At 41.8% G+C, this 27,618-nt stretch overlaps 1 protein-coding gene across 8 annotated transcripts in view; it reads left to right on the forward strand.

Annotated features, from left to right (window-relative positions):
- The window catches only part of KIZ (kizuna centrosomal protein), a 187,255-nt gene that overhangs the window by 24,297 nt on the left and 135,340 nt on the right, over positions 1 to 27,618 (forward strand). For 7 of the 8 annotated variants that reach the window (XM_081872702.1, XM_081872700.1, XM_081872701.1 and 4 more), the window contains 4 exons: positions 13,432 to 13,596; positions 14,824 to 14,974; positions 15,323 to 15,479; positions 16,621 to 16,686. In XM_081872702.1, the coding sequence (XP_081728828.1) occupies positions 13,432 to 13,596; positions 14,824 to 14,974; positions 15,323 to 15,479; positions 16,621 to 16,686 (539 nt within the window). The remainder of the gene's footprint in view (positions 1 to 13,431; positions 13,597 to 14,823; positions 14,975 to 15,322; positions 15,480 to 16,620; positions 16,687 to 27,618) is intronic. The other variant, XM_081872703.1, reaches the window with a different exon arrangement.

Consider the following 27,618-nt stretch of genomic DNA (forward strand, 5'->3'; position numbering starts at 1 on the left):
ACAGGCACTGGAGAAGCACATGCTCTATTGTTTCTGTTTGTCCAGAATTACAGGGGCATTGTCTCTCAGAGTAAGCAATCTTCCTGGCGTGACATCGTGCCAGGGTAAAGGCCCTCCGATGCTTAGGGACTTTAGTTAGATATGCCATGGGGGAGGCAGAGTATCTGATGGATTCATTGGCAATAAAAGTTGGGGTACTGGCTAGATCCAATTGGCTGTGTGTCTGCTACATATTGCTTAATGAGTGGTTTGGCCTGATCATATCCCATGCTGAGTAGAAGACCTGGAGAGAAGCCCAGGGATGAGATTTTAGTTGCCACTGCCTGTTTCCATGTGGATTGAAAATCATCACTCATAGTTAGTGGGGCAAGGCCAAGGGGAAATAGAGATAGTCTGAGCCAATAGTTGAGTATAGTCACCCACACTCTAGCCTCCACTTTTGTGAAGCTTGTCTAGTCTCAGAGTGACATTAAAGACACATTTTGGGACTTGAAGGACTGATCTTAGAAATTTGGATTGTACAGGTTCTAGTGTAGTGAGAGCCAGTGTGGTGTAGTGGTTAAGAGCAGTGGACTCGTAATCTGGTGAACTGGTTTGATTCCCCGCTCTTCCACATGCAGCTGTTGGGTGAACTTGGGCTTGTCACACTTCTCTGAAGTCTCTCAGCCCCACTCAACCTCAGAGTGTTTGTTGTGGGGGAGGAAGGGAAAGGAGATTGTGAGCCCCTTTGAGACTCCTTAGGGTAGTGATAAAGCGGGATATCAAATCCAAACTCTCTTCTAGTCGTACAAAATTGGAGAAGGGGCCCAGCCGGGCAGCATAGAGAAGTTGTGCTATTGGCTTGGCTTCAAATAATTGAGTACTGCAGGTATATAGTGGCCACCTCTTGTTTTAAAAAAATTAAGGATTGAAGATGCGCTCCTCTGAGCAATAACAGCAACATAGTCTCCATGAGCTTTCCTACTGCCAGCAGAATGAAAAACTACCCCCAGATATTTGAAACAGGAGACCTGCTCAATCTTATAGCCATCTATGCTCCAGGAGCAGCTCATAGGCCTTTTGGCAAATGCCATTATTTTAGTTTTCTGATAGTTGAGTTCTAGCTGGTCCTCCTTGCAATACTGTGTTAGTGCTCTCAGTGCTCTTTTGAGGCCAATAGGTGTTCTTGAAAATATTGCTGCATTGTCTGCATAGAGCAGAACAGGGATGTGTCTTCCAGCAAGTTTTGGGAAGTGAAAGTTTGTGCTATGGAGGTGGCTTACCATTGAGTTGATGTAGAAATTAAATAAGAGTGGGGGGCCATATGCAGCCTTGCTTGACACCTTTCTTGGTTCCAGTGGCATTGGTGAGATGGCCCCAGGGGTTACATTTTACATTAAGTGAGGTCCCTTCATGTAGCATACAAATTAGATGGAGTAGACATCTATCTATTGAGGTGGCCTCCAGTTTTTTCCACAGTTTAGCTCTGGGTATGAAATCAAATGCTGCTTTGAAATCTATAAAAGCAGCATAAAGGGAGGTTGTGTTGTGGGAGGAGTACTTCTCAATGAGATGATGGAGTACTAGGCATTGGTCAATAGTGGATCGGCCTTCCCTAAAGCCAGCTTGCTCCTCTCAAAGTATATTTTCTTGTTCCATCCAGTTGTGGAATTTCCATTGTTAGGTGTCTTATGTAAAGTTTGCTACACCAGTGTGGGGTAGTGGTTAAGAGCGGTAGTCTCGTAATCTGGGGAACCGGGTTTGCGTCTCCGCTCCTCCACATGCAGCTGCTGGGTGACCTTGGGCCAGTCACACTTCTTTGAAGTCTCTCAGCCCCACTCACCTCACAGAGTGTTTGTTGTGGGGGAGGACGGGAAAGGAGAATGCTAGCCGCTTTGAGACTCCTGAAGGAGACTTCCGGGTTGGTGCCTCCGGTAATGGCGGAATTCCTCTGATCGGGAGGAATTTGCCCCGTGGGAATTTGGGTCTGGCCGTCACGGCGAAGGCGGAGACCTGTAAAAAATCACAGGCGGGAGAAGCCTGTGAGCATGGGATTTGGCGTGCACCTTTTGCACCTCCCCTACTCGCGGGGAAACCTGGTTTCGGGGGTCCGGAGCGACGAGGGGTGAGCGGCGCGGTGCTTCGAATTGTCTGCTTCTTCCACGGAGCGAAGCCGCATAGCTGTTGCTGGAGAGCGCTGACTTTTTCCTGTGGACAATTTGATTTTAAAGTAATTACCCGTGAGTAGAGCTGAAGCGGGAGAATTGGATTTCTAAAAGTTTAATTTGGTATCGTAACGGGGAGGTTCAATACAGGAAGTCCGCCTTCCCCTTTTGTAAATAGACTGAAGCATTGAGGCTGCAAGCTGAAGCCTTGGAAAGCCTATTGTAAAGGACTAAATTTCCATCGGTAAAGAACAATAACCACCCCCCTTGGAGGCAGAAGAAGAGGGGGGGAAGTTGTGAACTGCATATGCCTGCGGGAGAGAGCGAAGAGAGTTAAAATACCGCCGCTCAGACCCTGGAAACGGGCTGCTAGCAGGACTGACGTTCTTTGGAAGGCTCACTGACAGCGATTAGAACGTTTGTTGACAGCTAGCTAATAAGAGAAATACATTGTTTCTACTGTCTCCGTCTGCTTTTAAAAAGGAGTAAAAGTAACTGAAAATTGAAACTAACTTCATTGTTTGAGCTGTGTTTAAAAGAGGACATTATTGACTAATATAAACCGAAACTGTTTCCCCCTAGAGGAAGCTTTTGAAATTGTTACAAGAGCTGGGCTGGGGAATTTCCAGCTGCAAGATAAAAAGCTGTGAGACTCTGGGACTGACCTTGAATCGGTTAAGTGTTATGGCAAATGGAAAGGAAAAAACATTAAGGTCTGGGAGGACTTGGCAGCAATCTAGGAGAGCCTCAATATCAGGCCCCCCTGCTTCTTCCGCTATTGCGTTTGTAACAGTATATTCAAAATCAAGAGGAATGTCGACAGAAGAGGCCTTAGCGGTTGCATTAAGTAAGATAAGTGATTCACTGGAACAGCTTAACAAGAAAATAGATGTGACAAATGCGAAAGTGGACGCTGCAACTATTAAAATTGACTTAAATACAGAAAGTATAAATAATCTGGGACAAAAGGTGAATATCAATACAGAAACAATCCAGAAATTGATACAGGAATCTACTTTGATACGGCAGACTGCGGAGGAAGCTAGGGAGAAAGCCGTTGCTGCTGAATGTAAAGTAACACAATTGGTGAGAGAGAGAGTCCCAGCCTTACAGAGGCAACTTGATGACCATAAGTCGACGCTTGCTATGATTGAATTTAAAGAAAAACAGACGAATTTGAGGATCAGAGCCCTACCTGAATTGGAGAAGGAAAGTTTGATAGACTTCTTCACACAGGAATTTGCTGATTTTTGGGACTTGGATCTGGGTCAAGAAGAGTTTAAAACTGTCAGGGCTTCAGATTTGGAAGAGGAGGGGGAAAAGAGAAGAACAGAATAAGAGACTGTTGGCACTACCAGAAGAACCTAGAAGTACAACAGCCAAGAGTGGACATTTTTAAAGACGTCCCGAAATACCTTTTGGATCTTAGGTCTAACTACGGAGATTTGGTTGCCCTGCTGAGAAGGAATAAAATCATCTTTAGGTGGGAGTTTCCCCAAGGTCTATTCTTCAGCTTTAAAGGAAGGAAAATAAAAATAAGATCAGTAGAAGACAAAGTAAAGTTTTTGTATAAATACGAAGAAGATCTGCATAAGGGACTTGGAAAAGAGCTAAGAGCATCGGAAAGAAGATCACGAGGTTGATGGACTATATGGAATTGGCGGAAATGACTGGCAGAATCCGAGACCAGGGAGAAGAGTCGGTGGAAGAAGATTGGAAAAAAGTTTAAAGACTATTTATAGAAATATTGTAAAATTAATGAATGTTAGAAAAATGTTGGAATGAAGTTATATGGCTTTAGTAGAAATGTTATAAGGAATTAGGTATAAATAGATTATTAGAGTATTAAAGTGAAAATAAGGTTAGAATATGTTAAGATAATTATAGGACAGAAAATAGAGGAAGATGGAAAAGAATTGCTGAAACAATTAATAGAAGTGGAATACGAAAAGGGGTGTGTGAGGAGGTCGTTGAAACAAGTGAATGAAAGATAAGATACTGAAATTGTATGATGTGTGGTAAACTGTTTTTGTTTTGTTTTGTTTTGTTTATTGAGTTAGTGTTGTGTAATCTTTTTATATTGTATTGTATTGTCTTTTTTTCTTTTTTCTTTTTTCTTTCCTTTTTTGTAGTGTTTAAAAGTAATACATTTTTTTTTTTTTAAAAGAGAGACTCCTGAAGGAGAGTGGAAAGCGGGATATCAAATCCAAACTCTTCTTCTTCTAATTGGTCTGTAGTTTGCAGTATCATCCCTTTTTCCTTTTTTATATATGGGGGCAATGATTACAAGCCCCCAGTCCTTGGGGGCTCAGCCATGGTTGTCAATGCAGGTGAAGAGTGAGGCCAGAATAGAGGCCCAGAAGTCCATATTGTTTTTAACGGCCTCTGGAGGAATTAGGTCTTCCCCTGGGGCCTTCCCCAGTCTTAGCTGAGCTACCAGGTTGTTAATCTCTTGTCTCCATCACTGGTGCCCACATAGGCAGATTCTCTATAGTTTGACTAGAGTCTCCACTTTTAGCAGAGGTGTCTGTGTAGAGTTCCTGAAAATGAGCCTCCCAGGTCCCTGGGGGGATGTGACAGTCCACCATGGTTGGGCCATTGCTTTGTGGGCTGGATGTAATATGCCAAAATGAAACATTGGATTTGGCTGCTGGGATAAGTCGTGTCCAGGTGTTCTTCATGGCATCCCTTTTCTTTTGTGCCAGCAGATGCTTATAATATCTCTTCTGCTGGAGGAGGTCCAATGCAGCTGTTGGTTTGCTCTTGGATACATAAGCCTTGTAAGTGGCAGCAAGAACTTTTTTGGCATTAACACAGTCCTTGTCAAAGCATGGCTTGGAGTGGTGGTGTTGTTGTCTCAAGCGTGTGCTATTATTCCAGAGTAGGAGCTGGTGGAGCTCTTGCATAAGGGTGTTATAGTTCTCCAAGAGTGCATCAGGAGACTCAGCAGATATCAGGGCACTGCAGGCGATCTGAGGCCAGTAGTTCAGTTATCATTTGGCTTAGATGAGGAGTCCACTTGGGTCGATGGTAAGTTCTTCCTGCTGGCATTAGGAAGGGCTGGTAGCAGTCCTCAGTATGTACAGGTATCTTTTGAGTGAAGGCTTTTAGCTGAAGGAGAATTGGGAAGTGATCACTGCCAAATTTAGGCATAACTTCTAGAGTCTTAACATAAGGAAGGAGGTCTCTAGAAACAGTTATATAGTCTCATTCCGGAGCCAGATAGGTAGGTGAATTCAGCTGGGTAGTCGCTTTCAAGGGCACCATTTAAAATGTAGATGTTTAGCCTAAATGCTGTTTGAGACAAGCAGAGGCCTGCAGAGTTTGATTTCTGATCTTTTGAGCAGCAGGTGAGGAGGAATCCATCGGCTTCAAGGCTGAGAGGAGGACATTTGTGCTGTGCATAGAGAATGTGGTCATTAGGGCCCAATCTGGTGTTGAGGTCCTCTCCCGGAACTACAAATGCATTTGGGTTGAGCAGGATAAGGTCACTGATTTAGTTTCCAGTTCAGTCCACGAGACTCTGATCTGTTGTCTGTGTAGCTTGCTTGTTTTGGTAACTGTGGTTGAATTTAATAAGTGGGAAAGGTTTCCTTGGGTGGCTCTCAGCCTGGTCAAGTCTGCAGAGAAGAAGAATGTAAAGGTGGAAACTCTTAACAATGATATTTGCTTTGCGTGCTAAGCATGCTCTTTTGGGGAGCAGCCACATAGCTCTTGTAGGGATAAGGGAGGCCATCACAAAGTTGGCAGCAGCCATGTATGTTGGGGTAAATATAAAAGAGAATTAAGTGCTTGGAACTTTATACACAGCTGTTTCAGAGTATGCAAAGTGGCTTTGTTTGGTTTTCTTTTTGTTTGTTGTTTGGGGGTGGGTAAGAGTCTTTGTTGTTGTTTTTAAGCTGGAGCAGGGTGGGGTGGGGACTGTGTGTGGCACCCCCACCCTGCCCCTCAGTTGGGGGGCCTGAGGCATCTTGAGTGACCTTTACTATTTAAGATGAGCAATACAACTAAATGTTCTCTTCCTCTCTTCTTCTCCTGATTCTTTGGCTACTGGCAGTGTCACTGTCCATGCAGAGTTCTTTTGGAGTTTGCTCCCTGAGGGGTGTGAGCAAAACAAAACAAGCATTAATGCATCTGAATCTGAAAAAAGAATTTACAGGACTGTTTTTGCAGAGGGGACACACCCAGCTCTAACCCTTATTCTTCATGTGCCTGCTAGCCAGCAAAGTGGATTGTGTTTTTCCCACATGCATGACTTAGTCCAGGGGTAGTCAACCTTTTTATACTTACCGCGCACTAATGCATCTTTCTTGATGGTAAAATTTCCTTATTGCCCACTAGGGCTCAATGGAAGGAGGACTGTGCTGTAGAACTCCCTACCTCCCACCTAGAATCTTGAAACGCCCACTAGCGGGCAGTAGGGACCAGGTTGATAACCCCTGGCTTAGTCAGTAGCAAAAAGGAACATTGGACCTACCTGAGTACTTCCTCCTGATTGCTCCAGAAGCCAGGACATATACCTGTTGCGCCCTGTGTGTGAGAGAGTGTCTCTCCCACAGATTCAGGATGTAATACAGCTTCACACTGATGTTGGGACCACTGTTCGCTGGGCTGGGATCTGGGTCTGCTCTGATTCTCTGCCTTCTTGGCCCTAAAACCACTGCCTAAAGAGATGAGAGGAACTATTCCCAATCTGCTTTTTTCTTCTTTGGATCACCTTATTTTTATCCTCCTCAAGAGCCTTGCCAAATAGCTTGCCCCCTTTTTAATGGAGTGGTCGGCAGATTAATCTTGGATTAATCCAGCCAGGAACCTGGGAGTAAACTGCAAAGAGTCTTAAACCAACATCCACTATAAAGGCATCAGTCTCAGTTAGCTTCTTAATATCCTGTTAGATCTTAAGATTGGTTTTGGGACCTCTCTGTGTAGTTTCTTCATCTAAAGGAGAGAAGGTCTGACAAATATTAAAATGAAAGCTGCAGTCCTCACAGCTGGAGCAAATGCCTCATAGGACTTAAGCAAAATGTATCACTTTTACGGTGTTTTAAAACCTCGTTTCCACTACTGGCTACCACTGTCCCAGACCCTGCTACTGCCACAGGAGGATTCGTGAGGGCTTTCTTCAGGTTTTTCTTAGGCAGCATGTAGGATTTCATTGAAAGAGTCTCACTTGGCTTGGATGACTTTGAGTTTAGCTCACTCACCATCTGCAATACGCCCTCAGGAGGGGAACAGTCCTGCCACTCTGAGTATACTTCCCCGCCCCCCAGTTTGTGGCACTAATAGTTCTAAGCCCTAGCAATGCCTCCCTGAATGGTCCTCAGAACAGTCCTGAAAGAGAACTGGGTATCCCCTGTGTGAGGGTCCAAAGACATACTCTCATAACTAGACTCTTCCCATAAGTCTCAGGCTTTGCTTATGTGTTGATTAGAGAACAGTAAAAGGGCAGAGCTATAAGGAGAAAGGACATAAGATGAGGGAGAAATGAACAAATTGAGAAAAATAACGGGGGGGGGGGATCAACTATAGAACAGCATTGCCTGAGCCTGTTGATGAGGCTGGACAGAAACAGGGAGATGGATGCTGTGTCCCAAACAGGGATAACAGTTGTCTGATTTGTATAGGTTCTGCCTTCTGGAGTAAGTGGGAGGAACAACCCAGACACCCATGGGGAAATTATTCTCTGATATTACTAGAAGCTGAAACTACCTTTTGCAAACACTCTTGGCTCAATAAAATACTTAAGGAAGGCTAAATGTAGTCCCTGATTCATGTGTCTTCTAGCCTAAAGAGAGAACTAAAAGGGGACCAGCTATATCAGTAAGGAAGCCTCTTTTCACTAACAGTTCATAGCAGGTTGTGTGATACTCTCTGACCTCTATAGAGATTTCTGGATCGAGCTCGGCGGCAACTTCTCTTGCTGGCTGTGAATTGCATTCACTATCACACTGAACTGCCCTGCACTAAACTCAAGTACTGTGTCTGAATCCCAAACTAAAAGTTAATCTAAATGCATATAACAGCATCCCAATTAAAATATGAAAACACCATTTCCTGTGGGAATTAGGAATAGGAGGAGGTTTTAGATCTTTTTCTTTTTTTATAATATTTATTAAAGTTTTTTTAAACAATAAACAAAAAACATACATAATAACATAGTCTTTTCAAATTTCCACATTTCATTCTCCTCTTTTGACTTCCTCACATCTCTTGTTCCTGCATTCTGAACTCACAAATTTTGCTAGCAAATTATTTACTTGTTTCCATTCATATCATATAATTATCCAATATTAAATCTCAAATTTTAGAATTTAAATCACACTTTTGAAATCTTAATTTGAAATATTGTTTATCCAAAATTTGTCTTTTCTTTCAATTACATTCAAATTTATATTCCTTATTACTAATTTGTTGGAGCCGTGTTATTACAAATCTTACATCTTTCTTAGCATTCATACAATTTACAATGTTTTTGTAGATAATCCTTAAATTTCTTCCAGTCCTCCTCCACCAGTTCCTCTCCCAGGTCTCGGATTCTGCCAGTCATCTCAGCCAGTTCCATATAATCCATCAGTTGCATCTGCCATTCTTCCAGCGTGGGCAAATCTTGAGTTTTCCAGCATTTAGCAATGAGTATCCTTGCTGCTGTTGTAGCATACATAAAAAAAGTTCGATCCTTCTTTTGCACACTCTGGCCGACAATGCCTAAAAGAAAGGCCTCTGGTTTCTTAGGGAAGGTATACTTAAATACCTTTTTCAGCTCATTGTATATCATTTCCCAGAAAGCCTTCACTCTAGGGCAAGTCCACCAGAGGTGAAAGAATGTTCCTTCAGCTTCTTTACACTTCCAGCATTTATTGTCAGACAGATGGTATATCTTTGCGAGCTTGACTGGAGTCATGTACCACCTATATATCATTTTCATAATGTTTTCTTTCAAGGCATTACATGCCGTGAACTTCATACCGGTGGTCCATAACTTTTCCCAGTCAACAAACATAATGTTGTACCCTATGTCCTGTGCCCATTTTATCATAGCTGATTTGACCGTTTCATCCTGTGTATTCCATTTTAGCAGCAAGTTATACATTCTCGAAAGTGTCTTAGAGCTGGGTTCTAACAATTCTGTTTCTAACTTTGACTTTTCCACCTGGAATCCTAGTTTTTTATCTGACTTAAAGGCTTCTTTAACCTGAGCATAATGTAGCCAATCTCGCACTTTCCCCTTTAGTTTCTCCATACTCTGCAACCTCCAATTGTCTCCATCTTTTTCTATTATTTCCCAATATTTCGGCCATTTGGCCTCCATATTGAGTCTTTTCGGGGCCTTAGCCTCCATTGGTGATAACCACCTTGGGGTCTTGTTTTCCAATAAGTCCTTGTATTTTGACCAGACATTGAACACTGCTTTTCTGACAACATGATTCTTAAAAGCCTTGTGTATTTTAACCTTGTCATACCACAGATATGCATGCCAACCAAAAGCATTGTTAAATCCTTCCAAATCTAAAACATCAGTGTTTTCAAGAAGCAGCCAATCTTTCAACCAGCAGAAAGCTGCTGATTCATAGTAGAGCTTTAAGTCTGGCAGGGCAAAGCCCCCTCTTTCTTTAGCATCAGTTAGTATCTTAAACTTAATTCTGGGCTTTTTGCCCTGCCAGACAAATTTTGAGATATCTCTTTGCCACCTCCCAAAACACTCCATTTTATCCACAATCTGCAAGGTTTGAAACAAAAACAACACTTTTGGCAATACATTCATCTTAATAGCAGCAATGCGTCCTGACAAGGAAAGTTTCAGTCTTGACCAAACATCTAGATCCCTTTTAATTTCAGACCAACATTTTTCATAATTATCTTTAAATAAATTCATGTTCTTCGCTGTTATGTTTACCCCTAGGTATTTTACTTTTTTAACCACATTTAATTCTGTCTCTTTCTGAAACCTTTCTGATTCTGAAGAGGTCATGTTTTTCCCCAAAACCTTGGTTTTTTGCTTGTTAAGTTTAAATCCCGCCACCCGACCAAACTCATAAATCAATTGCAGTACCCTTTTGGTGCTGGGCTCTGGCTCCTGTAAGGTCAATACTAGGTCATCTGCAAATGCTTTAAGTTTATATTGTTTCGCTCCGACCTGAATACCCTCCACCAACCGGTCTCCTCTGATCATATTTAAGAGCACTTCCAGGACCGATATGGTTTTAGATCTTTTTCAACCTGCCATTTCCATGTTGCAAATCTTCCCAAGTAGCTCTCCCACTGCCTGGGGTTTCATCACATTTTAAATTTTGCCTGCAAATAAGCTATCAAAGAGGTCGTGATGATTCAGAACAGGAAGTGTGTATGTTATCCCTTCACCCTGCCATTTCTGTATTCTGATTTTCCCGCCTCTCCTGCCCTTTAGAAAGTTTCCCCTATACTTCAGGGCCCATTACATCCTGTTACATATACTTTTAAGGTAGGTGTAGTTTGTGCTTGACTTCTGCTTGCCTTTAGGAACAGTGAGTTTGTTTGTTTATCCCACTCTTCAGCTAAAAAAGGTTCCTAGAGTGGCTTACAAATCACTACAAAGAAGTGTTAGTGATCACCATACATGAGCAGTCTGCTTGAGAGAATCCATGTGTGGCACAGATAATTGGGTTGCTTCAGAGACATGGATTCCTCATGAATGTTCAAAATTAGTTGAAATGCACAGTAAAACTAAACATTCATGACTCTGGTTCAGGTTAGTGATATGATGGTTATACCTGGACACTGTCCCATTGGGCAGTCTCTAGTTCAGGCCCCTGCAGGCTGTGTTTCTCCATTCCATGCCAAAATAAGTGAAATAACTGTATGTGTGTTTTCCTCTTGAAAGGAGTACACTGTTGGAAATGACTGACTAGTCTCCTAATTTCCCTTGAACTCCAGTTCAAAACCCTCTGTGGGTTCAAGCCCTGAAATAAAAGAATCATCCTTTCCAAATATCCCACCATATACTTCCTCAAAGGAGACTTCACTGGGGGAGTTACTCTACTGAATCACCACCATCATCATCATTTTCATTTATTACTTATACCCCACCCATCTGGCCAGGCCTCCCCAGCCACTCTGGGCGGCTTCCAACAGGATATTAAAAACACAATAAAAGGTCAAACATTAAAAACTTCCCTAAACAGGACTGCCTTCAGATGTCTTCTAAAAGTCAGATAGTTGTTTATTTCCTTGACATCTGATGGGAGGGTATTCCACGGGGTGGACGCCACTGCCGAGAAGGCCCTCTTTCTGGTTCCCTGTAACCTCACTTCTTGCAGTGAGGGAAAGGAACTGAGAATCACGACTTTAGTTGTGGTTATTCTTTTGGCATCAGAAGGGGAGAACACTAACTTTCAGGGAAATAACTTTTAGGGTAATAAAAGTACAGTGGATGCTCGGGTTGTGATCGTGATCCATGCGGGAGCCACGTTAGCAACCTGCAGTGTTCGCAACCTGCGACCCATGCGTCTGTGCACGTGCGGATCGTGATTTGGCGCTTCTGCACATGCGCAAGCACTGAAATCCGGAAGTAACCCATTCCGGTACTTTTGGGTTCGGTGCAGTGCGCAACCCAAAGCATCTGTAACCCGAGGTATGACTGTATCACAGAAGAAAAAGAAGAGTTTGGATTTGATATCCTGCTTTATCACTACCTGAAAGAGTCTCAAAGCGGCTCACATTCTCCTTTCCCTTCCTCCCCCACAACAAACACTCTGTGAGGTGAGTGGGGCTGAGAGACTTCAGAGAAGTGTGACTGGCCCAAGGTCACCCAGCAGCTGCAGGTGGAGGAGCAGAGACACGAACCCGGTTCCCCAGATTACGAGTCCACTGCTCTTAACCACTACACCACACTGGCTCTCACAACTGAGGAGGTTGTTCTAGATCACGGGTGTCAAACACAAGGCCCGCGGGCCGAATCCGGCCCGCCAGACCTCGTCATGTGGCCTGTGTAGCCGCCACCGGCCACCAATCTAGGGATTTGTTGTCTCAGCAGTTTCCCGCGAAGCCGTCGCTTTTATCTCATGATATTTGGAAAGCGCACGGTTCCCCCCTCCCCCGCCCACTCCGCCGGAAGCGCTGCGAGGCGTTCGAAACCCGGCGCTAGTCAGAAGCGGTGGCGCGATGCCCGTGGAGGAGAACGGCGGAGCCTCGTCCTGGAGCGGCGCAGGTGGGGAGCTGCCAAGAGAGGCTGGGCTGCCTCCTCAGGGTCCGGGGAGGGGAGGATGTTTATTGTGGGCTAAGGGGTCTCCTGAGCATGTGCAGAGCACTCTCCGCCTCGCCCGCCCCCCCCCAGCAGAAAGCCCACGAAGAAAAGCCCAGCAGCAGCAGCAGCGCCCTTCTTTTTATCGCTTATTGTGCAGGCGAGGCTGCCTCCCCCGATATAGATATAGATATGAGAGAGGGGGAAGTCAGAGAGGTGGAAAAAATATGGGGCTGGTGTCGGTGGGATTATAACCTCCCTCATGAGGATAAGTCGGAATTTAGCAAAGTAGGGTGCAGCTTTCCTCCCCCCCCAAAAAAAAAAACCAAACAGAAAAGTTTGTAGCACTGATCCTGAAGCCAAAGTACAATTTTAGCATGCTGCTATTATTTTCCACCTCATTTCGCTTTGTAGCTGGTGACCGGTATCCATTACTTGTTGTTTGTATTCTTGATGAATGCTATATTATAAAAAGACAACAACAGGGGGACAACGGAAGAATTCGGGAAATAGATGGTGGCAAAGGGGTTGGAGGTCTTTTAAGATAGAGCTTTCAGGAGCTAGAACCAACAAGTACCGTGTGTTGTGTGTTTGTGTGTGTGTGTGTGTGTGTGTAACACATAACAAGAAGCAACAAGTACTGTGTTTTATATATGGGTTATTTTGTGCTAGTTCTTAAGGCAGGCATATCCAAAGTCTGCTTTGGGGCCCAATTCGGCCCTCCGGCCGGTTTTATCAGGCCCCTGTGGCAGTTCATTCATTTATTGCTGTCAAATCCTTTAAAAAGGTCAATAAACCTTGGGGGGGGGGGACATCCCCCAAAAAGCTCTTCAATCCTAAAAAAAAGCTCAACTTTCATGCATGTTCACTTCCATCAAATCTGGCCCTCTTTGAAAAATGTTTGGGCACCCCTGTTCTAGATGATATTCGATATCTTCTAACTTTGCTGTTTACAGTCTATATTGAAGCCATTTGCTGTGGGAACTATTATAGATTACATGGATAAGAATGGTGCTTACAATTAATGGGTTTAAGCAAATACTTCATTAAGCACCTGTTATTGTTTTATAGCGTCTGTAATGAAATTGGCAGCTTACAACCAGAAGGCCTTGAGGTATGTGAAGCACTTGTCCTTCATCATCTTGAGAGATTATTGAAATTTACAATTGATAGATGCCTGCTACCAGAGAAAACGCTTAAATACAAAAGTGGGACGCTGGATGAAAAGCATGATAGGTATGATCATTGTTAAGACTTACACAATTCACATTATTTTTGGTCATGCTATTGAAATGAGAGAATTTATAGGGAGGAACTTCATATACCTGAAATATCATGTGTATGATTTAACCATTCAAAATGTAGTGTTTAAAGATTTTACAGCTGAGATGGCTAACCTGTGGCTCTCCAGATATTCCTAGACTTCAGCTCCCATCATCCCTGCCTATCAGCCATGGGGACGGGCTGGTGAGAGTTGGAGTTCAACAGCATCTAAGAGGCCACAAGTTAGCCCTGCTGTAGATCAGGTGACAAGACACGAAGGGCCACAGGTTAGCCACCCCTGTTTTGCAGCATAATCCGAAGCGTGTCTACTCTTGTGTTCAGTGGAACTTACATCCAGGTAAGTGTGTGTAGGGTTGCAGCTTTGAAGGACATACTGAACAATTGTTTGTGTTTTATATGTAAAGCTTATGCCTTGTCTATAATTGCTTAGGGTTCATGAAGCAAACTGATGCTATGTGCCAGGCCCAGAGGGGCGAGTAGCTCTGGATCCTCAGAGGAGTGCTGCAGAGGGATGGGAAAGCAGGACTCCTCTTGTGTTGCTTGCTTGTTTGCAGTCTTGTTTGCAGTTCCATGTTATTCTTGCTTTTTATCTTTTAATTTTTATTCAAGTTGAAGAGGTCTGCTTTTCACCAATGCTTGTAGATGACAGGGCTGTAGCTCTGAGATCGGGATCTAGAAACAGTTACTCAAGCAATTCATAATCTTGAGTCTTAAGCCATATTCAGGCATTCTCCCTCACACCAGTTGCAGGGCGGGGGGCTGAATCACTGGTCCTGCCCCCACACTTCACACAAGCTAAGCTATCTCGCCCACATTTGAGCATATGGGTGAGATAGCTTAGGTTGTGAGCTACATGGACATGTGAATATGGACTATAGTCTCCTTGGTCCAACTCTACAATCTCTGCTACTACTTAAGCTATACTGACCACTAATATTTAGATACTAATTATTCAGACCTTAATTTTAAGTTTTGCTTGGGATGAGTTAAAATACATGTAATTTCAATTCTTCTCTTAGTGTCTATTTGAGCAAATAAGAATTTCAGAAAATAAGTTAATGGTGTTTTTATTAAATAAATTTGTATTTCATTATTTGGCTAACAGTGAAGATTGACAGTCTTACATCTTTATTGGTATGTGCTGTTTTGTCTACCATATTTGCTTTTTTCTTTCCCTAGGTCTGAATTGACATCTTATTTTGCTAAGACATGGAAACGTTTAAGTGAACATATTTTATTGTTGAAGAAGTACAATGTTTTATTCGAACAAGAAGTGAAAGACATGCTTAGTACCATATTGACTTTGGAGAGCCACGAGCAACGTGGCCTGGTCAGTTCTTGTTTCATTTTCTTTTGTTCTTTCCAAAATATACCTTGAAGAAACAGATTGGTGACAGTAGAAGTTTGGTTTTCCAGAATGCCTACAAAGCAACAATACGATAAATTGTGTATGAGACACATTAACTAGTGTATATATTAATGCAAAACCTGAATGAGATTAAGTTGTTCTTTTTCTTTTAAACATGTTATTTCTTGTTCTATTTACTGTTATAATGCGGCTAAATATTGTGACAACAGCAGTTTTTAAACATTTTCCTGTCTAACGGGTTACAAAAAGGAATAGTAATGTACTTATTGTTATTGTTATAATCATACAGTTTTATTTCTGTTTCTGTAGGCTACATCATTATTGAAAGAAAGCTTTTCAGTAGAATATGAAGACAGCTCACTTGCTTGTAGTGATAAAACATCTTGTGATTTGCAAACAATCAATAACACAATAAAGCAAGGAAGATATGAACAACGGCTTGGTAATAATGTTGAAAGGGAAAAGGGTAATTTTTGTTAAGGCTCATTCTTTGTCTAACATAATATAACACAACACATTATATCATAAAATAATACCTCAGGATATGCAGTAGTGAAAACTGCAGGATATATTTTCCCCACTCCCCACTGTGGACGTATAAGAGTCCTCGTGTGCTACCCTGCTCATAAATGCAGGATTAGGTGTATGAAGCTAAACCAAGGCAGCTCCAGTTCCTCTGAAGCTCCATGTGTGCAATTGAGTCCTGGTTATATGAAGTGAATAGAGAAGTATATTTGAACTTATCTTTGAGTAAGGTGTTTTTGTTTGTGGCTTATCTACAGTGGTAATTTCTGTGTTTCGGAAAATCATGTGTTCTGTTTCTGGTGTAAATTAGAATGGAATCATGTATAAACTCGTTAAAACATGTTATGAAAAGGAAACACCTATAGATTGTAAAATGCATTTCTCTACAAAACATTGAAGAACATATATACAGTATTAGGAACATGCTTATTAGTGCAAAGGAAGCATAGGCAGATCCCTCCCCCCCTTTTAGAAGAAGCTTCATACTGAGAAAAACATGTATTGGCTTTAAAAAAAATTAAATGAATGTTAGATGAATTTGTTTTGCTAAAGGAAGTAATTTGATTTAGGAGCGGGAGATGGTGACTCAGTGTGTCCTTGCATCAAAGCCCAGAAAAGATGAGCAATTAGGACCCAGATGCCTTTACACGGCAAACATAAGCAATGCTGTTTAGGTTGCCTTCCTAGATTTTTATTGATAAAAGAGAGGAGCTATGATTTAAACTAATTTTCTGGGTAAATTTGTTTTATGTATATCAAATATTGAAAATGGGTTAATAGCAAAAATGGTGAAGTAATCACAATTAAAAAGAAAAAAAGTCTCATGACCTAAACTATTGAAGGTATTTTGCCAGTTTACTGTTTTCTTTGGCAGTTGCACAGAGATACAGCAACAGCATATTTGTCTAAAGTTCACAGTAGGGTCTTTTTGTAAAGAACTGTAATAGACATTTTAGATCAATAAACAAGACATAACAAAAGTGGGGCTTAAAAGAAAGGGAATAGGGCTTAAAAAGAAAACAAACTGGTCTGATCACTGTGACTTTGAAATGTGCTTCATTATTGTGTGTGTTCACATACAGAAGTCACAAGCTGGTGTGAAGATGAGAGCAAGGAAGAAAGCCTGGTGGAAAAGATTCCTATTACAGGTAAAAGTCATGGCTGCATAATAGCCTCAAATGCGGGGTTTGACTTTATTATATAATCAAAACATTGCATTTCAGCAGCTTGTGAATTCCCCTAATAGTGAGTAAATTCAGCTACTACATACTGAGCACAGAGATTAAACGCAAGATCATAAAGTCCACGCTTATGTTAACATAAACCAAGATGGAAAATAACAGTGCCTATTTTAATTCCTTGTAATCATGTTATACGTTTTAAACCTTGTGAATATCCTGTTATTTTAGCCTTTCAGGTCTTGGTATCGGTGTTACAAAGGTCAGTCTCCATGGGGAAGAATCAGTAATTAGATGGCAAACTACAGATGTTTCTGATTTGACTCTTTTCTTTTCTGTAGTAATTGAATGTGTATCATTAGAATAAGAGAAGGGAGGAAAAATTGTGCCAGACAAAAAGCTGGGTTTGTGCCTCAGTTACAAAGGCATACTGATAATTTAAAAATATTTTGCAATAAGGTCTCATCAGGACCTGTTAAGACCTCTTTTTTGGCAGCTAATTATGTTTGTTTATAAAGAATATCCAAGATATCGTAGCAGTTTTGGTTTGTGGATAGTGTGCACATTAGCATCCTTGACAGATATCCATTTCTTGTAAATAAATGTAGAACTTCCTCTCTTATACAAAGAATAAACAACTTAATTGAAAATATAGATACTGGGGGGGGGGTGCACGTGCGCGTGCATACAACATAAAAGAAGCATGCTACTTTAAATAGCTGTTTTGGATTTTTAATGTGAAAGCGCTTACACTGATATATATATGGCAGGAAATACGTGAGGAGAAGAATCAGAGAAGATTTACATCCTACTTGCATTACACCTACTGTGAAACACCCAGTTAGTGTTATGATCTGGGGTTGTATGACAGCAAAGGTGTGGGCAGAATTTGTGTCATTGATGGGAATAAAAGGTAAATGGACCCCTGACGGTTCAGTCCAGTCGCAAACGACTCTGGGGTTGTGGCGCTCATCTCGCTTTACAGGCTGAGGGAGCCGGCATTTGTCCACTTCCGCAGCCAGTTTTTCTGGGTCGTGTGACCAGCATGACTCAGCTGCTTCTGGCGAAACCAGAGCAGCGCACGGAAACGCCGTTTACCTTCCCGCCAGAGCAGTACCTATTTCTCTACTTTCACTGCATGCTTTTGAACTGCTAGGTTGGCAAGAGCAGGAGCTCACCCTGTCGTAGGGCCGCGAACCGTGACCTTCCGATCTGCAAGTCCAAGCGGCACAGTAGTTTAAACCACAGCGCCACCCGCATCCCAATGGGAATATAAATGCCTAAAAATACATAGCCCAGACCTTAACCCAATCAAAAATCTATGGCGCTGACTAAAGAAACTTGCTAGTCAGAAGCAACCCAGCAGTAAAGCCCAATTAATAGAGACAATAATTCAGTCTTGGTTTCACATTATTACAGCTGCAGAACTAAAAAAAACTTGGTTTACTCCATGGGAAGGAGTTGTAAGACCTTAATTAAAGCTAAAGGTTACCCAACTAGTATTAACTGGCACAAGAATTTTTGTATATCTCATTTTTTCTATGTGTTTCACGTTTCTTCTTAATGACTGCTGTTGTAAAAAATAATCCTTCATAAAAGTCACTACATTACATTCTTCATTAAATTATCTTTCCATTAATATATAATTTTAAGGTATTACTAAAAAAAAAAAAGGTGGTGTTATGTGCCATCAAACCTTGGAAATACACTTTCCCCCCAAAAGGTTTCCACAGTTTTGGTCACTAGTGTAGGTTTTATTTCACCCGGGTCAAAGATCCAGCTTGGCACACACACTCATGCACATTTGTGCACACACACGGGCTGGGACCCTCTGGAGGCTTAACTCAGTACAGAAACCCCAGCTCTGCCTTATGCTTCCTTGCTGCTGGGTTTTTCCATGGGAGAAATTAGTGCTTCTGTAACTTCCCTATTACTACTACACAGGTATACCACCCTATACCTGTGGATCTCACTTCCAGGTACATCTGTTCACTGTTGCTGAAACTTCTCTGCAGTTGGGTTGAAAGTATTTTTATTTAAGAAGTGTTCCCCTTACTTCTTTTGCCCTCAGTAATTCAGATGGGCTGCTTTCTGCATATCAGTCAGTATTCTAGGGAGGAGAAACTAGCCCTAACTCCAAACCAGCAATAGATAGGATAACAGTGGAATTTTAAAATTGTTGAATTATGATATATGTTCCCCACCCTCAATTAATTATAATAATAATAATAATTACAATAATTATTGCCTAAAATTAAAAGAGGGAAATGCTTAGCACACTATTACATTAAGCAGGGAAGTGACATGATGAGACGGCAGCTCCTTTCACCTCCTTTTTTTATTAACTCCAAATATACCAGTGCTGACTCTCTGTGTGTGTTTTTTCCTTGTTTTAAAAATGGTCTGTGCCGACAGAGAGCCTGTAGAGACTAGCTTCAAAGAAAGAGGGACAACCAAAAATGATAATTGCAGACAGCGACCATTGGTGTAGGCTCATATTGTTGGGATTACTTCAAATGTTATGCGTTTTGTTTGCATAAACTACTTCAGTGCAAGAAAAAACCTGTAGACCATGGGTCTGATTCAGCCCCGCTTATGCCTACCTGTGACCAGCACCAGGGCTGGAGCAGCAGCTGAGCTAGAAGCAGCTGGAGCAGGACTTGGAGTTCAGGAGGGAGCTATTGTCCCAACAAGAGCCCAGAAGAATCTGAGAGGCTTCTATTCTCACTGCCAGGCCCTTCCTTTCCACCTGCTGGCTTGCTGTTCTCAGCTGAACATTTTCCCTTCTCCTGAGAGACCCTCTTTAGGAGACAGTTGACAAGAAAGCCTCCTGGCAGACAAATGTGAACTCTTGTGCCAGCTGGGCTTCCCCCTGGGTCTGCTATCATTTTCCCTTTTCTGGTCTGGGGGTGAAGGGGGAGAAGTGGTAGATGAGGCAGGAAACTCAGGACAAGCAATACAGAAAGGAAGGGCATCATCAACCATGTCACCTTGTTATCTTCTCTCCTGCCAGGTGCATCAGTATTCAGTTCATCATGGACTGGAGAATTCTGCAATTGTGTTTCTCTCTCTAATGGCAGAGCTGTTGCCTTAGCTTCCTAGCAGATGGGTCACTTTTACTACCAAGAGAGGGAGGGGTGGGGAGGTCAGTCTAATGCAGATGTGCCAGCAGAGCCAGCCCAGTGCTCCTGTTAATATGTTTGCATTGCTTCCTCTCATCTTCGCCCTCTTGGTAAGCAACAGTGACTCACCTGGCAAGCCACTTCTATATTGTGGTGTAGACTACATTTCTTCTGAATTACAGGTGCTGGGCATGCAAAAACTGATTTAAGTGTCTTGTGGAAACAGCTATTTGAAGGAATACTTGGAATTTAGGAGATCTGAGATAACAGGAACTGAGAAGAGAATGGTGTGCTTAAGTTTGATATATTGTCATTCCTCTTTTTTGAGATTAGATCATACAGCAATATTGAAAAAGGATGAAAGGCCAATTTTCAGTTAACCACATAATAGAGTTCTCATTTTTCATAATCTTGATTTCATAATGATGATAAGATTTTAAATTAGGGAATCTAAACTTACGTGCAACAATAGAAAAAACTTGCATGTTGAAATAGAAATTTGGGATAGTAATAGCTTTGTTTTCATACCATATTCCCAACATAGACTAGGATTCAGGGAGGTTCGTGTGTGCAAAGTGCTTCTGTGTGTACATCTCTGCATATGCATGTAGGTACATGTGTGTGTGTGTGTGTGTGTGTGTGTGAGAGAGAGAGAGAGAGAGAGAGAGAGAGAAAGACGGAAACAAAGACCGAGACCAAGACTGACTTTTCTTTCCAGTGTCCCCCTCTCTTGTGTCATAGGGTGCTACTACTTAGGAAGGCTCCTGACCTTCAAGGAGGCTTTTTAGGGACGTGCGGGTCTGCCACTCTTGAATGTGCACTGATATCATTAAGTGCATGTTTTCAAATTATTTTCCACGTAGGGAAAGTAGAATTTTTCATCTCTCTTTACCATTTGATTATTATTCAGCAAGGTGGCTTAAGTTGTCTTTTGCAATGTAAAGTATTTGAAAGATCTGATGGCTTGATATTTCTCCTGCCATTTAAGGGAGCAATCACTTAATGCAGACCAGCTGCCCCTTAATGATACCCTTCTCTTCATCTCCGCCCAGGCAACATAGTACTTGAAATCAGTGTGGTTAAGAAGTGGTTTAATTCTTTTCCATGCATGCTTATTATTGGTAAAGCTCCAATTCTGATCTGTGCTAGTGATTTAAAACTTCAGAGGCTGGAGAGGGTTAGCACAAGGCATTATTTGTCTGTATGTGTCCAAATGTGCATGCGACATAGCTTATTGCCATGTGGCTAGAGCTTTAGGTTTGACTCAGTTTGTCTTATAGCACAAGAATTTGCCGGAAACTTAGGTTGCTTGTAATTATCTGGGGGGAAACTATAGCGGTAAGGGAGACCTTATGGTATTTGAGCATTTTAGATGTTAACAAGAATAGGATGCTGGGCTTCTGGTAGCTGAGTGTAGCTTTTAAGGGGGTGATGAGTAGGGATTTCCTTTAGATTGTTTTAGGAAGCCAAGAAGCTTGCATCCACTTCAACTGCAGCACCACCTAGTGTCCAATAACTGTGCTTTACTGTTTTGGAATGAAATGTGTTTAACTAGATTTTGATGGAAACGGTGTAGGGCAGAGCTTTCCAAACTGTGTCTCGCACAAACGCTCCCCACACTCCTCCTGAGGCTGGAAAGGGGTTAGTTTAACTTTTGGTTTACTAGTAAAACCGAATTACTGTGCCGTGAAATGATGCATGTCTAAACAGTGTGTCACTAACATGAAAAGTTTGGAAAGCTCTGGAGTAGGGGAACCGTGGGTGAGAAAATGAGATTCACTGCTAGCTAATATGTCCCTGCTTTGGTTTGGTGCATGTTTGGCTTACAGATTCTTGTAGAGATGGTGTTCACAAATCAACCTTCAGAAGACGATAGCAGAGCCTAGCACATTCTTTGGCTGGTCTGTAGCTAGAAGAGTCCTACAATTTGGAAAGTGGATAATTTTGATGTCAGTGACTAGTACAGAATTAATCATTCCTCATCTTTTTAATTCTATATATAGCTTTCATAATCTTTTGCATAGTTTTTGGTTTTGTTTTTGATTCCTGGGGGAACATTTTTTCAGCCCAAGGGTTATATTTTTTTATGGGCAATCCCGTGGGGTGGGGGCACATGCCAGTGGTGGAAGGAGCTATTGGGCAGAGCACTGAATGTAAGTTTTGCCCTTTGTCCAGTAGGCTAAATTCTAAACATACTCGCACACCCCTCTCTATGCTCCACCCTCTCAAGCCAGAGTCATCATCAGAATTCAGGGATATATTCCAGCCAGGCAAAAACACTGAGGGGGTATGTGAGCAAGTCCCAGGGAAGGATGTGGTCTGGAGAAAGAGGGAGAGGAGTGGGTGTGGCTTGGGGGAGGTCCCATAGGTTAGACAGAGAGGCCTGAAGAGCCACATTTGGTCCCTGGGCCTTTTTCCCCTCCCCTCCCCTGTTCTGCATTATGCTTATTTAAATATGTGTGTTGTTTTGGTTCTAACTCAGCTTGCTTGGTGTTGCATCTATATTAAGAAATGTTAATTTTTGTATTATTTTAAATTAGATTATTAATATCCAATCCTCCCACTCTGTGCACAGTGCTTGAGGTGGCTTTGTTGTTGTTTAGTCGTGTCCGACTCTTCGTAACCCCATGGACCAGAGCACGCCAGGCACTCCTGTCTTCCACTGCCTCCCTCATGCTGGTAGCTTCGAGAACACTTTCTAACCATCTCGTCCTCTGTCATCCCCTTCTCCTAGTGCCCTCAATCTTTCCCAGCATCAGGGTCTTTTCCAGGGAGTCTTCTCTTCTCATGAGGTGGCTTACAAAAATATAAAAACCAGAATCCTAAAGCAGTACAGAAATAACAACACAAGCATTCTAAAAACAAGCACTACTACTGCTAAAACAATCAGGATGGCCTTCCTGAATAATAAAAATCTTGGTCTTGATGGAAGACAGAAAAAGAAGGACCCAAATGTATTTCCTGAGGTAGGAAGTTCTTTAACTAGATATAAAGTTCTCTTATACACAGCATCTAATCTTGCCTGGGACATTGTTGAGAGTTAAAGAAGAGCCTTTGCAACAGATCTTACGTAGTGAGCAGGCTGGTGTTGGAGTTGGGTTTTGTTTTTATGCCTGACAGCTTTTAGTGTTGTGGATGCAGCTTCGTGGAATCAGGCCTAGATTGAACTTAGGCAAGTGCCTAGCATTTTTGTTATTTGGTAGCTGTTGAATACATCTTTTAAAGAGTAGTTTCCTTCAAGATTAACTCAGCCATTTTATATTACATACTATACAGAATCTGCATAATTTGATGTTTTTAAGATCTATTTTTTAGATAGTTATGGACTGGCAACTCACAAGATATGTGCATTTAGCTTGCACATTCAGTTTTATGCACTTGCCTAAAAAATAAAAAAATAGAAAGGGTGTGTGTGTCTGAGGAAAAAGACTGTGGCAGTCCCACCTGCCATTGAACCCAATGTGTATTGACTATATGCAGTCTTGGCTTTGGCACTATTCCCAGAACATAACCCTAGTGTAAGTTAAGAATCGCCTGCATGTACATTTTTTTGATATTCCTGTTGTACACTGCTATGGAAACATTTGCTGGGAAGTAGTATATAAATATTTAAATGAACATGCATCTAACTTTCCTACAGTTGCCCATGCCCAGAGTGACTCACAATAAAGCTAAAATGCAACATCTTATCTGAAAAACTAATTTGTCCCACAACATAACAGAAACAAAAAAGTCTTCAATAAACAAATTGTAGCATAAATTCAGTTTCACAGTAAAATCATATGAAATGCAAAAACAGCATTAACCTAACCCAACCCACACAGCTGTTCCTGGTCTCCTTGCACCAAGACACCACAGCAGCCTAAATTTAAATAGAGAAAGGTCCCTATAGCTTAGTGGCTGAGCACATGCTTTGCATCCAAAAGCTCCAAATATATCTGAGAAACTCTCCTGTCTGAAACCCTGGAGAGCTCCTGCCAGTCAAGGCTGTGACTCTATAAGGCAGCTTCACATACCAGGCTAGAATATGCATAGCTGCCTCCCTAATTTCTCCTCCAAGGAGGCCCTGGTAGCAGCCAAGGGGAAATGTTGGGGAGTGGTAATGATGTTAAGGCTTCCCGACCCAGCTTTCTAGTGATGGTCTTATTGAGAGAAGGCACAGTCTTTTAAATAGCCTGGACCCAAGCCATTCACTGCAAAACATTTATGAAGATATTGAGAGCTGTTCAACAGTGGAAAAGACTCCCGTGAGAGAAGGTGGACTCTCCTTCCTTGAAGGTTTTAAAGCAAAAGTTGGATGGTCATCTGCCAGGGATGATCTAGTTGAGATTCCTTCATTGCAGGGGGCTGGACTCTCAGAATCCTTTCAAGCTCTACAATTCTATCTAACGAGCATATGTATAAAGGTGATCCAGTTCATTCTGAAACTTATACATAACTAGAAGTATAAGGCTGCATCCACCCCTAGGTCACTAATGGGTGAATTAAATGAACAGCTTTCAGCCCCAAGTAATGCTTAATGAAGATGTCTTAATGAAACATGGGTCAAAGCACAGATATGAATATGTCTGTTAAGGATCTGAATACCTTTTGAGTTGACAATATTTAAAGATCTTAATTATTCCATTGAAATTCCATATGACTACTTGGGGTATTTGGCCTCTTTCCCTTGACCTTTGCCCATCCCTTCTATCTACTGCTTCACTATTTCCCCCTTTATTTTCTTCTAAGAGTTCTTACATAAATACTGACATGGTAAGTCATAATCTTGAGTTTAAAAAAGGAAAATGACACACTGCTGCAGTTCATGTGGCACAAATGCTGTGTCTGCTCAGAAGTAAGCCCCACCTAATTAACTTGGGCTTACTCCTAGGAAAGTATGCGTCTAGGATTGGAGCTTGTTCCTTGTGCATTAGTGTGTTTACTAGCTTACATTCTAAACTACCAAGTACAGCTGGATGAACATCGGGCTGTAAGATGGTGGTATATAAACGTCTACTAAAATACATATCATGACCAATCAAATAATATACAAATATTGGTTTCTGCCTTATAAAAGAGACAGAATAATAAAACATTAGTAAGCTCATCAGTCATACATGCCACAAAGTGCAATATCTAGAAACACTGGATCAGAAAACCAATGCAGCCTGATCCAAGAATCCACCTCCTCACCATAGCTGTCAACTTTCTCCATTTTTAAAGGGAAAATCCTATTCAGAATAAGGGAATTTCCCTTTAAAAAACGGGAAGCGTTGACAGCTATGCCCCCCCCAACAAATCTCACTAAAGACAACCAACCAAACGCTAGGCCACTGCCAACCTCTCTCCCCACCAAGGAAATATAACAAGCGAACAGAAAGAGAACCCACACAAGTGACGCTGACACAAAACCCCACACATACAGTAGAAGAGTAGAAGCATTGCCACCCCACTCACCATTCCCCCTCCCCCTTTTTTCTTTCCAGCCTTATATTGCATGCAACACTAATGTCTCGCAACAGATGAAACTGATCTGTAGAAAACTAAGAAATCTTTAATAAAAATTATTTTTTTAAAAAAGAAAGAAAACCAATGCAGCCAACTGTTCCTAAACAACTGTTCTGGATAGAGAAATGTCCTTTAAAAAAGAGAACTACCGTAAGAATCTTTAATAAGTACCATTAAAATCCTGCATGGATGGCTTTGAGGAACTTTATGCAGAACACATGGTTTCTCCACTTTTATAGTCTGCCTATTTTAAGGTTCACTACTCTGTTTGCTCTCAAACTATTTATGCCAGAGTTTAGACTTTAGAGCTCTATGGGAGCTCAGGCTGATTAACTCTGTTTTAAAGGAAACTTCTTGATCATGAGCATTCAAATGATTGAAATACTAATTTTTAGCAGTAGAACCTAGGCTTGCATTTCTTAACATCAAATGCCTATATAAGTAATGATTGGAGGTTGGCTGTCTTTGCATGGTACAAAGAATAATCACATGGTTTCGCCCAGAAAAGTAACATATAACTTTACTTTCCTATTCATTAGCGAAGCAACACATAACCAAATGATTAATGCTTAGGACGATGTAAAATGCTTTCTTGTATGAGATATGTCAAATCAGTGATGATAGTGGGTTTGGGGAAATGTTTGCTCAAAGCAGTAACTGGGATGGAGATTTATATGATTGTAAAGATAAGCTGAACTGATCTTTTTAAAGTGTGGTTTGTTGAGCTGAAAGTGAGTCATAGGCCTGGCTGACACAGGGGCACACCTGTTGCATTAACATTTTTGCAGTTCCTTTGTTGCTTTTCCTTTAGAAAACTGGCATAAAAATGAATTTAAAATAGTGAAAACATTACAGACACTGGGATAGTTAAACTGTGACCATATGCAAAGCAAACACACATTTGAGCCTGTTAAGATAGGTAACAGTGGTTCAGATGTTAGGTTCAGTGGAATAAAATCTACGTTCAGATGTAGCCCTTAGTACCATAGGGTTATCTTGGATGCTGTACTATACGTTCTAGAGATATTAATTGCCCTTGGATGAATGAGGTAATTATTCTTCTTATCTTCAGAATATATTGTTGAACTGGGGCAGAATTTAGCCTAAGTTCAGCATTTTTAGATCCCCCAATTCCATTGGAGCTAAGCATGTAGTTAGCTGTCACCACTGAAATCAATGGGGCTTTAGCTTTGACTAAATTTTAGTCCTAACGTTTCTACTCAAACACTTTATGGCATTTGGACTTATGTTCTTGTATTGATTTGAAACACTTTAACACCCTTTTTAGCCAAAAGGTTCTTAGAGCAGCATACTAAAATGAGCAGTAAGACATTATAATGGCAGAACAACCCAAACCTCCTTTGCTGAGGAAATGAATTGAGTGGAGGTTGCATCTGGCCAGCCCTACAGGCCTCCATCAGCCTCCTGCTAGACACCACCTTCAGAGTGATACATGGAGCTCCTCCTTCCACCCTCATCAGATCTCTAGCTTATGAAATCTCTTCCATCCATATGACTATGATATTATAAGCTGAATCTTCTCGTTGCTATGACATTAGGCAGGGTGAGGCTGCTGCCTCAGGTGACAGAAGCCCCTGCAGATGGCACACGCATTGGGTGCCTTGCCACTTCTGCCAGCGGCACCAATTTTCAGCAAGATCACATCCATTTGGGGCAAGATCTCACCTGAAATTGTGTGAGATCTTTTGGAGTGTACAAGATCTCACACAAATTTAAGCAAGATTTCACCCCAAATTGGCATGAACTTGCCTGAAATAGGCACTGCTGGTGGCGTCTCTTTGCCAGCAGCAGATGTGTCAAGGCAGGCAGTGGTTGCAGGAACAGGTAGGTGGTGGTGGGAGCAGTGGCAGTGGGAGGACAAGGTTGCACTTCCTGTTTACTCTCAAGCAGCGGAACGAGATGCACCACCCCTGAACATTAATCTTGTTCAACTGCAAATTCCAGTACTAATGAAACTGCAGCGTTAAACAACTAAAACCAGTCATTGCCTGAGTTCCACATTGAACACTCCAGTCCTCACCATACCGTTATATATATTGGCAGCTCAATAACTGATCCATGCCAAGGATGAGAGGCATCTGAAGGCATGAAGGACACATTTCAATATGAAAGAAGAAACATTTTTGGGGCTGCCTCCCTGCTTATCATGTTAGAGCAACAGGAGAGCCATGAGCTTTTGAGACTGTTTAGAGATGTTCTGGTGGCTAACGGTTGCAATCTTTTATTGGCAGGACCAAATTCCACTCTCTAGAGCTCTTGTTCAGTTATT

This window comes from Podarcis erhardii, assembly GCF_964252035.2.
Source record: "Podarcis erhardii genome assembly, chromosome: 8".
Classification (NCBI taxonomy): Eukaryota; Metazoa; Chordata; class Lepidosauria; order Squamata; family Lacertidae; genus Podarcis; species Podarcis erhardii.